General features: G+C 46.7%; 1 protein-coding gene across 1 annotated transcript in view; it reads right to left on the reverse strand.

Annotated features, from left to right (window-relative positions):
* LOC126101418 (chondroadherin-like protein) overlaps window positions 1-13,524 on the reverse strand; it is a gene marked incomplete at its 3' end in the record, with an annotated part of 212,176 nt that overhangs the window by 2,521 nt on the left and 196,131 nt on the right. The window contains exon 7 of the mRNA XM_049912079.1: window positions 9,777-9,937. Coding sequence (XP_049768036.1) covers window positions 9,777-9,937 — 161 coding nt within the window. The remainder of the gene's footprint in view (window positions 1-9,776; window positions 9,938-13,524) is intronic.

Raw genomic sequence — 13,524 nt, forward strand, 5'->3', positions numbered from 1 at the left:
TCATTTTGCTCCCCAAATAGCAAAACTCCTTTTCTACGTTAAGTGTCTCATTTCGTAATCTACTTCCCTTCACCCGACTTAATTAGACTACATTCTATTATCCTCGTTTTGCTTTTATTGATGTTCATCTTATATCCTCCTTTCAAGACACTGTCAAAAATGGTTCAAATGGCTCTGAGCACTATGGGACTCAACTGCTGAGGTCATTAGTCCCCTAGAACTTAGCACTAGTTAAACCTAACTAACCTAAGGACATCACAAACATCCATGCCCGAGGCAGGATTCGAACCTGCGACCGTAGCGGTCTTGCGGTTTCAGACTGCAGCGCCTTTAACCGCACGGCCACTTCGGCCGGCTCAAAACACTGTCCATTCAATTCAACAGCTCTTCCAAGTCCTTTGCTGTCTCTGACAGAATTACAATGTCATCCGCGAACCTCAAAGTTTTCATTTATTCTTCATGGATGAAATCTAACATCCACTGTTCAAAGTGCCGTCAATGGGAACAAGAGGTGACCGAGACGTGTAACCATTGGTACCCCATACCATCACGCCGGGTGATACGCCAGTAGCCGGCCGGGGTGGCTGAGCGATGCTAGGAGCTATAGTCTGGAACCGCGCTGCTGCTACTGTCGCAGGTTCGAATCCTGCCTTGGGTACGGATGTTGTCATGTCCTTAGGTTAGTTAGGTTTAAGTAGTTCTATGTTCTAGGAGACTGATGACCTCAGATGTTAAGTCCCATACTGCTCAGAGCCATTTGAACCATTTGATACGCCAGTATGGTGATGACGAATACACGCTTCGAATGTACGTTCACCGCGATGTCGCCAAACACGGATGCGACCATCGTGATGCTGTAAACAGAACCTGGATTCATCCGAAAAAATGACGTTTAGCCATTCGTGCACCCACGTTCGTCGTTCAGTACACCATCGCAGGCGGTCCTCTCTTTGATGCAGCGTCGAGGGTAACCGCAGCCATGGTCTCCGCGCTGTTAGTCCACGCTGCTGCAAACGTCGTCGAACTGTTCGTGCACATGGTTGTTGTCTTGCAAACGTCCCCATCTGTTGACTCAGGGATCGAAACGTGGCTGCACGATCCGTTACAGCCATGTGGATAAGATGCCTGTCATCTCGACTGCTAGTGATACGAGGCCGTTCCGTATTACCCTCCTGAACCCACCGATTCCGTATTCTGCTAACAGTCATTGGATCTCGACCAACGCGAGCAGCAATGTCGCGATACGATAAACCGCAACCGCAATCGCGATAGGCTACAATCCGACCTTTATCAAAGCCGGAAACGTGATGGTACGCATTTCTCCTCCTTACACGAGGCATCACAACAACGTTTCACTAAGCAACGCCGGTCAACTTCCGTCTATGTATGACAAATCTTCTTGGTGTAGTAATTTTAATGGCCAGTAGTGTAGTACTACAACAAAATACACAACTGTGCAGGAGCTGTAATTTAAGATCTATGCTCTGCATAAATGGTGTAACAGCTCGTTTATAGCGTTTAGTCTGTACTGCTTAACAGTACTCATTTCATAAAAGATGTAGTGCCTCATTCAACCGATAAAATTTTAGTGTACCCAGTACAGCTGTAACAAATTATTAGTAGGCATATGGGCTTTCGATCATTGAAGGACTAATGAACAATAAGACTTCATAATGACGGATTCCAGTGGAAGATGCAGTTCTCATTTGTTCGTAAAGACGCAGTTGCGAGTTAACAGGTGGAGAAGCGTAGTTTGTCTGCTGAGCTGAGCGAGTCAAGCCTACCTTCGTGACGTACGCGCCGCAGCCTGTCTTTCTCAGAAGCCTCGGCATGCCACCGTACGACGCATGACAGAAGATAGCTTTTAAAGCTACGGATTGTTTTCCTTTCCTGTTCTACTCCCAAACAGAGAGAAAGAGAAAAACGACTCTGTGCCTCTGTAACAGCCCTAAATACTCTTATCTTCGTGGTCCTTACGCGAAATGCCTCTTGGTATAAGTAGAATCGATCGGCAGTCAGCTTCAAATGCTGCTTCTCTAAATTTTACCAACGGCATTGCTCGAAAAGAACGTCATCTTCCCTGCAGGGATTCCTATTTGACTTACGACGCATCACTGTAACTCTCACGTGACAAACGAGTCTACCAGCAATAAATCTAGTAGCGTGCTTGTGAATTTCTTATACGTCCTCCTCTCAAGCCGACCTCGTGGGGATCCCAAACGCTCGAGCAGTACTCAAGAATCGGTCGCTCAGTGCTCCATATGAGGTCTTGCTCACAGATGAAACACACTTTCCTAAAATTTGTTCAGTATACTGAGGTCGACCATTCGCCTTCCCTGCTACCTTTCTCAAGTGCTCGTTCCACCTCATATCGCTTTGCAATGTTACACCCAGATACGAGGGTGAGTCAAATGAAAACCTTAAATATTTTTATACAGAAGTGGTTCAGAGTTGTATCACTTTTCAACATAATCTCCCCCACACCCAATGCAAGTCCTCCAGCGTTTACAAAGTTCATAAACTCATTTAGAAAAAAAAATCTTTTGGTAGTCTGCACAACCACTGCTGCACTGCGTGGCGTAACTCTTCATCAGAACGGAACTTCTTTCCTCCCATTGCATCTTTGAGTGGTGCAAACATATGGAAATCACTTGGGGCAATGTTTGGTGAGTATGGTGGATGAGTAAGACACTCAAAATGCAGGTCTGTGATTGTTGCAACTGTTGTACGGGCAGTGTGGGGCCTTGCATTGTCAGTGGTCCCTCTAGGCATGTAATGCTCCAAAATGACGCCTTTTTCGTCCCAAGAGAGAGTCAGCATTGCCTTCCCTGCTGATGGATCTGTTCGAAACTTCTTTGGTTTTGGTGATGAGGAATGGCGCCATTCCTTGCTCGCTCTCTTCGTTTCCGGTTGGTGGAAGTGAACCCAGGCTTCATCCCCAGTAACGATTCTTGCAAGGAAGCCATCACCTTCTCGTTCAAAGCACCGAAGAAGTCCTTCACAAGCATCAACACGTCGTTCTCTCATTTCAGGAGTCAGCTGCCGTGGCACCCATCTTGCAGACACTTTGTGAAACTGGAGCACATCATGCACTATGTGGTGTGCTGACCCATGACTAATCTGTAAACATGCTGCAATGTCATTCAGTGTCACTCGGCGTTTTCCCTTCACTATGGCTTCAACTGCTGCAATGTTCTGTGGAGTAACAACTCGTTGTACCTGAACTGGGTGCATCTTCCACTGAAGTCACACCATTTGCGAACTTCCTACACAATTCGTAGACTTGCTGCTGTGAAAAACATGCAGCACCGTACTGAACCCTCATTCGTCGATTAATTTCAATAGGTTTCACACCTTCACTACGCAACAACCGAATACTAGAACGCTGTTTTTCCCTGGTGCAAGTCACAAGTGGCGTGGCCATCTTTGTACTGATACTGCGACGGTGTATGTGCATCTGCACAAGGCTGCCACCTACCAGCCATTCTGCACTCTGTTTGTAGCACGCTTACCAACTTAGAGAATAACGCCGCGAAATTTCGATTTCTTATTACGAATTTAAGGTTTTCATTTGACTCACCCTCGTATTTAATCGACTACACTGTGTCAAGCAGAACACAGCTAATGCTGTATTCGAATATTTGTTTTTCCTACTCGTCTGCATTAATTTATTTTTCTACATTTACAGCAATCTGCCATCATCATGTCAAAAAGAAATTTTGTCTAAGCCAACTGAACGACGTCACCTTCCCCTACACCACAGCATCTTCAGCAAGCCCGTAGGCCGCTGCTCGTCCTCTGCGTCAGATCGCTTATGTATACAGAGAATAAGAGCGGTCCTACCACAATTCACTGGTGCAGTCCCGACATTACCCTTGTCTCTGATGAGTGCGTCAAGGACAACACAGTTCTATTACTTAAGCAATGATCGAGCCACTCACATGTCTGTGAACCTGTTCCGCACGCTCATCCCTTCGTTAACAGTCTGCAGTGAAGCACCGCGCTAAACGCCTTCAGAAAATCTAGCAATACGGAAACAGTCTGTTGCCCTTCATCCATGGTTCGCAGTACATCGTTTGAGAAAAGGGTTAGCTGAATTTCGGACCAGCGATGGTCTCTAAATCCGTGCTGATTTGTGAACAGAAGCTTTTCCGTGTCAAGAGGATTTACTGTGTTCGACTTGAGAATATGTTCAAGATTTTTGCAACCTACTGCAACCTACATCCTTTTGAATCTCTTTAGCGTATTCATCTCTTGGTCTCCCTCTACGATTTTTACCCTCCGCACTGCCCTCCAATACTAAATTGGCGACCCCTTGATGCCTCAGAATATGTCCTACCAACCGATCCCTTCTTCTAGTCAAGTTGTGCCACAAATTTCTCTTCTCCCCAATTCTGTTCAATACCTCCTCATTGGTTATGTGATCTACCCATCTAATCTTCAGCATCCTTCTGTAGCACCACATTTCGAAAGCTTCTATTCTCTTTTTGAGTTAACTATTTATTGTCCACGTTTCACTTCCATACATGGCTACACTCCATACAAATACATTCAGAAAAGACTTCCTGACACCTAAATCTATACTCGATGTTAACAAATTTCTCTTCTTCAGAAACGCCTTCCTTGCCATTGCCAGTATACATTTTATATCCTCTCTACTTCGACCATCATCAGTTATTTTGCTCCCCAAATAGCAAAACTCATTTACTACTTTAAGCGTCTCATTTCCTAATCTAATTCCCTCAGCCTCACCCGATTTAATTCGACTACATTCCATTATCCTCGTTTTGCTTTTGTTGATGTTCATCTTATATCCTCCTTTCAAGACAATGTCCATTCCGTTCAGCTGCTCTTCCAGGTCCTTTGCTGTCTCTGACATAATTACAATGTCATCGACGAACCTCAAAGTTTTCATTTATTCCTCACGGATTTTAATTCCTACTCCAAATCTTTTTTTGTTTTCTTTACTGCTTGCTCAATATACAGATTGAATAATATCGGGGATAGGCTATAACCTTGTCTCACTCCCTTCCCAACCACTGCTTCCCTTTCATGCCCCTCGACCTTTATAACTGCCATCTGGTTTCTGTACAAATTGTAAATAGCCTTTCGCTCCCCGTACTTGACACCTGCCACCTTCAGAATTTGAAAGAGAGTATTCCAGTCAACATTGTCAAAAGCTTTCTCTAAGTCTACAAATGCTAGAAACGTGGGTTTGCCTTTCCTTAATCTACACTCCTGGAAATGGAAAAAAGAACACATTGACACCGGTGTGTCAGACCTACCATACTTGCTCCGGACACTGCGAGAGGGCTGTACAAGCAATGATCACACGCACGGCACAGCGGACACACCAGGAACCGCGGTGTTGGCCGTCGAATGGCGCTAGCTGCGCAGCATTTGTGCACCGCCGTCGTCAGTGTCAGCCAGTTTGCCGTGGCATACGGAGCTCCATCGCAGTCTTTAACACTGGTAGCATGCCGCGACAGCGTGGACGTGAACCGTATGTGCAGTTGACGGACTTTGAGCGAGGGCGTATAGTGGGCATGCGGGAGGCCGGGTGGACGTACCGCCGAATTGCTCAACACGTGGGGCGTGAGGTCTCCACAGTACATCGATGTTGTCGCCAGTGGTCGGCGGAAGGTGCACGTGCCCGTCGACCTGGGACCGGACCGCAGCGACGCACGGATGCACGCCAAGACCGTAGGATCCTACGCAGTGCCGTAGGGGACCGCACCGCCACTTCCCAGAAAATTAGGGACACTGTTGCTCCTGGGGTATCGGCGAGGACCATTCGCAACCGTCTCCATGAAGCTGGGCTACGGTACCGCACACCGTTAGGCCGTCTTCCGCTCACGCCCCAACATCGTGCAGCCCGCCTCCAGTGGTGTCGCGAAAGGCGTGAATGGAGGGACGAATGGAGACGTGTCGTCTTCAGCGATGAGAGTCGCTTCTGCCTTGGTGCCAATGATGGTCGTATGCGTGTTTGGCGCCGTGCAGGTGAGCGCCACACTCAGGACTGCATACGACCGAGGCACACAGGGCCAACACCCGGCATCATGGTGTGGGGAGCGATCTCCTACACTGGCCGTACACCACTGGTGATCGTCGAGGGGACACTGAATAGTGCACGGTACATCCAAACCGTCATCGAACCCATCGTTCTACCATTCCTAGACCGGCAAGGGAACTTGCTGTTCCAACAGGACAATGCACGTCCGCATGTATCCCGTGCCACCCAACGTGCTCTAGAAGGTGTAAGTCAACTACCCTGGCCAGCGAGATCTCCGGATCTGTCCCCCATTGAGCATGTTTGGGACTGGATGAAGCGTCGTCTCACGCGGTCTGCACGTCCAGCACGAACGCTGGTCCAACTGAGGCGCCAGGTGGAAATGGCATGGCAAGCCGTTCCAGAGGACTACATCCAGCATCTCTACGATCGTCTCCATGGGAGAATAGCAACCTGCATTGCTGCGAAAGGTGGATATACACTGTACTAGTGCCGACATTGTGCATGCTCTGTTGCCTGTGTCTATGTGCCTGTGGTTCTGTCAGTGTGATCATGTGATGTATCTGACCCCAGGAATGTGTCAATAAAGTTTCCCCTTCCTGGGACAATGAATTCACGGTGTTCTTTTTTCAATTTCCAGGAGTGTATTTTCTAAGATAAGTCGTAGCTTCAGTATTGCCCCACGTGTTCCAACATTTCTACGGAATCCAAACTGATCTTCCCCGAGGTCAGCTTCTACCAGTTTTTCCATTCGTCTGTAAAGAATTCATGTTAGTATTTTGCAGCTGTGACTTATTGAACTGATAGTTCGGTAATTTTCACATGTGTCAACCCCTACTTTCTTTGGGATTGGAATTATTACATTCTTGAAGTCTGAGGGTATTTCGCCTGTCTCATACATCTTGCTCACCAGATGGTAGAGTTCTGTCAGGGCTGGCTCTCCCAAGGCTACCTCTATAAAACCGAAATGGAATTCCATCCGGATCTCGCGACTTATTTGTTTTCAACTCAGTTACTTCTCAATGACAGCGATGCCATTTACTAAGCCTTCCATTCGGGAATCTGTGCGACTGTCAAACCATGGTATTTTTGTATGATCCTCCTGCATGAAAGCTTTCTGAAACGTAAAATTCAAAACTTCACCTTTGCTTTTGCTCTTATGGCGTAGCCCGTATTTTCGATGTACGTCCCATGTCTCGTAAATATTCATAGCTTTCTGCTTCCGGTTTCATCCAGCTCTCGGTTCCAAGAATAATCGGAGCAGCAAATTCAGGAACTTCATTACAAATACTTCGACAATTTACTGTTAAAATTTTTGGCTCTCAAAGTGTCTTTACTTTGAACACAGGCTGATTTCACTGCGTACTGACTGGTGAGTATTTATCAGAGGACCTCAAACTAACATCTAGCGTAAAAACAAATAATGTGCATTCTACAAGTATTTTCTATCTGAGTAGCTGCTTCCTTTGTGAAGTGAACCCCTGACCTGTCAAGGGCAGTCCTGTAACCCTCCATCCCACAATGCAGGTCCAGAAATCTGCAGCCAGTACCGTCACAGAATCGAAGGAGCCTTTGTCTGAGGCCCTCCACTTAGATCCAAACCAAAGGTCCCCAATAAAATCTTGGAACGCTGTTGCAGATTTTGAACTCTGCTTGTAGCCTTCACCACTTCTGGCAGCCACCAATATGAACTGTGGATAGTCTCAGAACCAAGTGACAGAAGTGATTGGTGGCGACGTGAGCCACAACTTGCAGACGACTGCACCCTGCATGCTCAACAGCTACAGGCAGAGCCTCTTCCGTATCTCTGATGAGACCCCCCCTCCCCCCCCCCCCCCCCCGGCAGGGCAGACATACTGAGTGCACATAGAAAGAAGCCGGCCCTTTATGGTATTTCCATAAGTGGTTCGATAACGTGTCCAACACTGCAGCTCCCGATAACTAGCAAACCCCTCCCCACATGTGCTGCTCGGACCCTGTTGAAAGAGCGGCCACTTGTCCACTCACAGGGTGAATGGGCCAAACAGCCAACCTCCACATTGACTCTCTGCCTAGAACGACGCCAATGTGTTACCATCTGCCGCTCACCCCTGCAGTGGGGGCAGATCCACCGCGAAGGTGACAATGCACTGTGCCTCGGTAACAGACCCTAGCGGCGAAATAAGCGACACATAAGGTGTCTCACTCAACGTGGCAGATTCTGTCAGTGCTACAGCCTCAGACAGCAGCGAGAAGGCGGTTCACTGTTCCCAAAAGCGACTTTAGCTTTTCAGAAACTATGATCAGCTCCTCCTGTGTTCACATACTAGCGCTGTTTGTAAAAGCATACAAAGAAAACTAAATATGAAATCTGCTAGCCTCTGATATGTCCCCAATGGAGCCTGACGCCTTATTGAATTGTATAGCTGGCCGTTCAAAAGAAGTGCTACGGACTGCTTGGTTCAAATGGCTCTGAGCACTATGGGACTTAACAGCTGTGGTCATCAGTCCCCTAGAACTTAGAACTACTTAAACCTAACTAACCTAAGGACATCACACACATCCATGCCCGAGGCAGGATTCGAACCTGCGACCGTAGCAGTCGCGCGGTTCCGGACTGCGCGCCTAGAACCGCGAGATCACCGCGGCCGGCCGGACTGCTTGAATCTACACTTAAGTTACCTTTAGATTTCTTCTTTTGGGGTCACCTGAAAGACACCTTTTCTTTGGTTTTTCATAGATTAATTCTTAAATTTCTTGCTTGTTTTTATGTGTAAGAGGCGTAAACTCCGGTGATGGGATAGACTATAGCACTGGACCAGCCCTTCCATTCCATCGGCCGAGAAAGGTGTTGTCGAGATGTCTCCACATGGAAGTGAGCTGGACGACCATCATGTGGTAGCCACATCCCTCTTCATACCACCAATAGCAGCAGAAGAGGCAGGGGCACCGACAGGAACTGTGGTTACGCCTCGCCCATTCAGAGTGAAATGCTTGCTATGTTCAGCTTGCTACAGACTCTTAGTCCAAGCTAAATGGTTCAAATGGCTCTAAGCACTATGGTACTTAACATCAGAGGTCATCAGTCCCCTAGACTTACAACTACTTAAACGTAACTAACCTAAGGACATCACACACATCCATGCCCGAGGCAGGATTCGAACCTGCGACCGTAGCAGCAGCGTAGTTCCGGACTGAGGCGCCTAGAACCGCTCGGCCACAGCGGCCGGCAGTGTGGAGCTAAGTAAGACACTAGTACAGATGGCATATTTCCACTTGTCTAGTATGTCCTCGTGCGTGGTTTCATTCATTGAAACTTATACTACCAAAGTGATTTCCGCCATCACGTCCCTCCCATGGGACACATTGACAACCACATGTCCATACGATCTTTTTTGCTCCTTATCCACCCTTTTCTACAGTTTATCCCGACTGAACAAAATCATACTGCATATTCTGACACCATTGCTGCATTTCTCTTTAATTTAATTTCACATTTCACCACAGACACCTTTTTCCACTGCTCTGGTATCGCACGTTCCTTACTCAGCTGAAGCTATGGGAATTAAGTTATGCATAGATTAATAAAGTAAACTGTTGTAAGACGGTGAGCAAAGTTTACTATTTAAGCTTCCATTGCTTTCAATGTCTCGATCAGCAAAGGAAAAACTAGTATAGCATCGACAAAGCGTCAATTAATGCAGTGAGTGACGTACCTGGTTATTAGCCTGAACCTACTAATTAGTGCTGCAAACTAGGGCGGCGCCGCGGCCGGCTGGCCACTCACCGGGGCTGGTCCGTGATGGCGTCGGCCGCCTGCTGGGAGAGCCACGAGAGCGCGCCGCAGTCGCAGCGCCACGGGTTGCCCTCCAGCCGGAGCTCGGCCAGCGACGCCCAGGGCAGGCTGTCCGCGCCCAGCCGCTCCAGCGCGTTGTTGTCCAGCCGCACCTGCCGCGCACCGTCCAGACCAGTCTCAGCACCTGCAGCTTTGCTAGCCGTCGCGACATTACAAAAGGCGAAAGTCTACCAACTCCCAGCATGCTGGAATAGCTGTGGGGCAGCAATCAGCACAACGAAAAATCGGCCAAATTTGCGAATTTCACTTTTTGTTTTATTCACTCGATGACTAGTTTCGGGCCGGGAGCCATTTTCAAATCGTCGTACAGGGCAGAAAACCGAATGTACAGTCTTGTACGATACAGGCATTGCCAAATTTTTTAGGCACATACCGTTACAAGACCTACGCAACGAAGTCAAAAATGGTATTTCCGAAAATGCAAAAGCTATGTCAAAAATGTACAAACGAACAGTTACAGCGCATATAGATAACTGGCAGTTTACTCCCTCTGCTGCCGAAAGGAAACATTAGGAACCTTATCAAGATGTAGAAAAATACAAGAATTAATACAGTAACCGTACAAGCCAACACTAAAATTATCTTGTTGTGGTCTTCAGTCCTGAGACTGATTTGATGACACTGGACTCGCATTCGGAAGGACGACGGTTCAATCCCGCGTCCGGCCATCCTGATTTAGGTTTTCCGTGATTTCCCTAAATCACTCCAGGCAAATGCCGGGATGGTTCCTATGAAAGGGCACGGCCGACTTCCTTCCCCATCCTTCCCTAATCCGATGAGACCGATGACCACGCTGTCTGGTCTCCTTCCCCAAACCAACCAACCAACCAACCAACTGATTTGATGCAGCTGTCCATGCTATTCTATCCTGTGCGAGTTTCTTCATCGCCAAGTGCCTACTGCAACCTACATCCTTCTGAATCTGCTTAGTGTATCCATCTGTTGGTCTCCCTCTACGATTTTTACCCTCCGCGCTGCCCTCCAATACTAAATTGGTGATCCCTTGATGCCTCAGAATATGCCCTACCAACCGATCCCTTCTTCTAGTCAAGCTGTGCCACAAAATTCTCTTCTCCCCAGTTCTATTCAATACCTCCTCATTAGTTATGTGATCTACCCATCTAATCTTCAGCATTCTTCTGTAGCACCACATTTCGAAAGCTTCTATTCTCTTCTTTTCTAAACTACTTATCGTCCACGTTTCACTTCCATACCACGCCCCACTCCATACAAATACTTTCAGAAACGACTTCCTGACACTTAAATCTATACTCGATGTTAACAAATTTCTCTTCTTCAGAAACGCTTTCCTTGCCATTGCCAGTCTACATTTTATATCCTCTCATCATTTATTTTGCTCCCCAAATAGCAAAACTCATCTACTACTTTAAGCGTCTCATTTCCTAATCCAATACCCTCAGCATCACCCGATTTATATTTTTCCAAAAATGTCAACTACCTAAACTCACTGAACAGTTCAACGCAGCAGCGCCACATACGGCGCGTATGACAAAGTTGTTTGCCATGTTGGCACGTAAAAATCATGGAACTGATACATACTGTCTTTTCCTGTTCCTTCAACTGCCTCGTGCTGCATTTGCGCTATAGTCACTCTGACCTCACACTACGAGACGTCCATCTTTCTGTGCACGACTGGGAGACCTGTGGCAACATGCTCCCGCACTTTCATTTATTTCCACCGAGTAGTTAATACGTTATGTTACTATACCTAGGTCGTCTTTCAATTTTGCAGAGCGTGTAGATAACTGTAGTGTAGTGAAGCCACTTAAATCATATAACAATGTCAAGTCTTCCGGTCCAGACTGTATACCAGAAAGGTTCCTTTCGAACTGTACTGATGAAAGAGCTCCATACTTAGCAACCGTATACAATCGCTCGCTCGACGAAATATCCGTACCTATGCTCTGGAAAGTGGCACAGGCCACACTAATACACGAGAAAGGAAATTCAAGTCTTTCTTTTCCTTACCATTTGTCGTATTTTTATGGGGCCGGCATGTTAATTTTCGGATTTGGCAATGATAGTGGTGTAAGCCCTTCGTGTCACCATGGGTCGCTGTGTCTGGAAGCAGGCGGGGACAATGTCGGAATCGAAAGTATCTGATTAGTAGGAGGGACTGGAATTGGGAAGAGCGAGGGTAGCACTACGCAGGCCAGAGAGGAATGCTGGAAGCTTGATCTAAGGAGGGGTCATGAGAGATAAACGTGCAGGTTATAGAACGGGTAAATGTCAGCGCAGTGTGGTGGGTTAGGAAGATAGAGCCTGCTGAAGTTCCCTTCAGGTGGGGGCGGAGGGGGGATCATGTTGGTATAACAGCTTGCAGGTGGGGAGTGCAGGACAGACAACAGAATTTTCTTCTTCGAGTAGAGGATGTATTGGATTGGCCATGATATCTGAGGGTCGTGAAGAGAGGTGGAAATTTAATTAGTTGGTAAAAGAAGTGCTTAGGAACGGAAAGACGGATACCGGAGAGCATGTGGAGTGCATTACATTCGAGATCTTGTGAAGTGTGGTAACATTTTGGGGGTACACAGACACAAGGTGCGTTGTCTAAGGTAACGGTTCTTTTTTTTTCATTAATTTTCATTCCATTCCTGATGTAAATGGAGGGTTCGTTTTCTAACATAGAGTTCGTTTGAGCCAAAGGTAATTGTTTACGCAGAGATAGCACTATTTATTTGTTTAATTTCGCAGTTGTGCGATTTTGCTTATTTTAAGTTAGCATGCTACTTTGGCTGGGAGGTGAAATAATTAAGACCCCGAATTTTGTTTCTTACTGAGGAAAAAATCTCCCTAAAAACCTCCGTAGTGTTAATTCGTATGCTTTACATTCTTTATTATTCGTCATACTCATTTTGATCTTATATGAAGATAGCAACCTCGAACGAACAGATACCATTGATAACTGTGGAGCTTCTCTAGAACAAATGATAATTAATTGAAATCCTCAGCTGCCGACAGGTGTTGTTGATATACGTCGATGGGGACAGCTGAAAATGTGTGCCCCGACCGGAATTCGAACCCGGGATTTCCTGCTTACATGGCAGACGCTCTATCCAACTGAGCCACCGAGGACACAGATTAATAACGTGACTGCAGGGACTTACCCCTTGCACGCTTCCCATGAGACCCACATTCTCAACTGTCCACAATCTACATGCGTAATGTTCCTAATAGATATTTGCCCATTCACTCATTATTCACGCCAACTAAGGTGACGATGGATAGAGAGTCTGCCATTCAGTTTGATCTTGTACATGCTGCAGTATATTTTCCTATTGTTGAATTCCTTCTAAATCGTGCAATCCCCGATATATTGTTTGTATCGCTCTAACGATAGCGCTTGTAGGGTGCAGGTACTTGTATCTCGGAAAATTTAAATGTATTCATTGCTGTCTGAGGAGTTCTTTTGTTTTAGTTTCCATAGAAATTCTTGGTAGCCCATAGTTAGCTGTTAATTGTAACAGTCTTTGTTCTAAGGGCTGAATATTGGTTAGCTGGTATAGATCTCCACTGCTGGTTCTAGGACAAGTTCTTACGCCTATCCGTGGTATTCTCCGTCCTGTACTACAATTTTTTGGTGTGTGTGCTTTTGATGTTTGCCATACCAGTGCCGCGTACTCCAAAGTTGGTCGTATGAAGCTACGATCTGTGTACA

The sequence above is a fragment of the Schistocerca cancellata genome, chromosome 9 (genome assembly GCF_023864275.1).
Source record: "Schistocerca cancellata isolate TAMUIC-IGC-003103 chromosome 9, iqSchCanc2.1, whole genome shotgun sequence".
Lineage (NCBI taxonomy): Eukaryota > Metazoa > Arthropoda > Insecta > Orthoptera > Acrididae > Schistocerca > Schistocerca cancellata.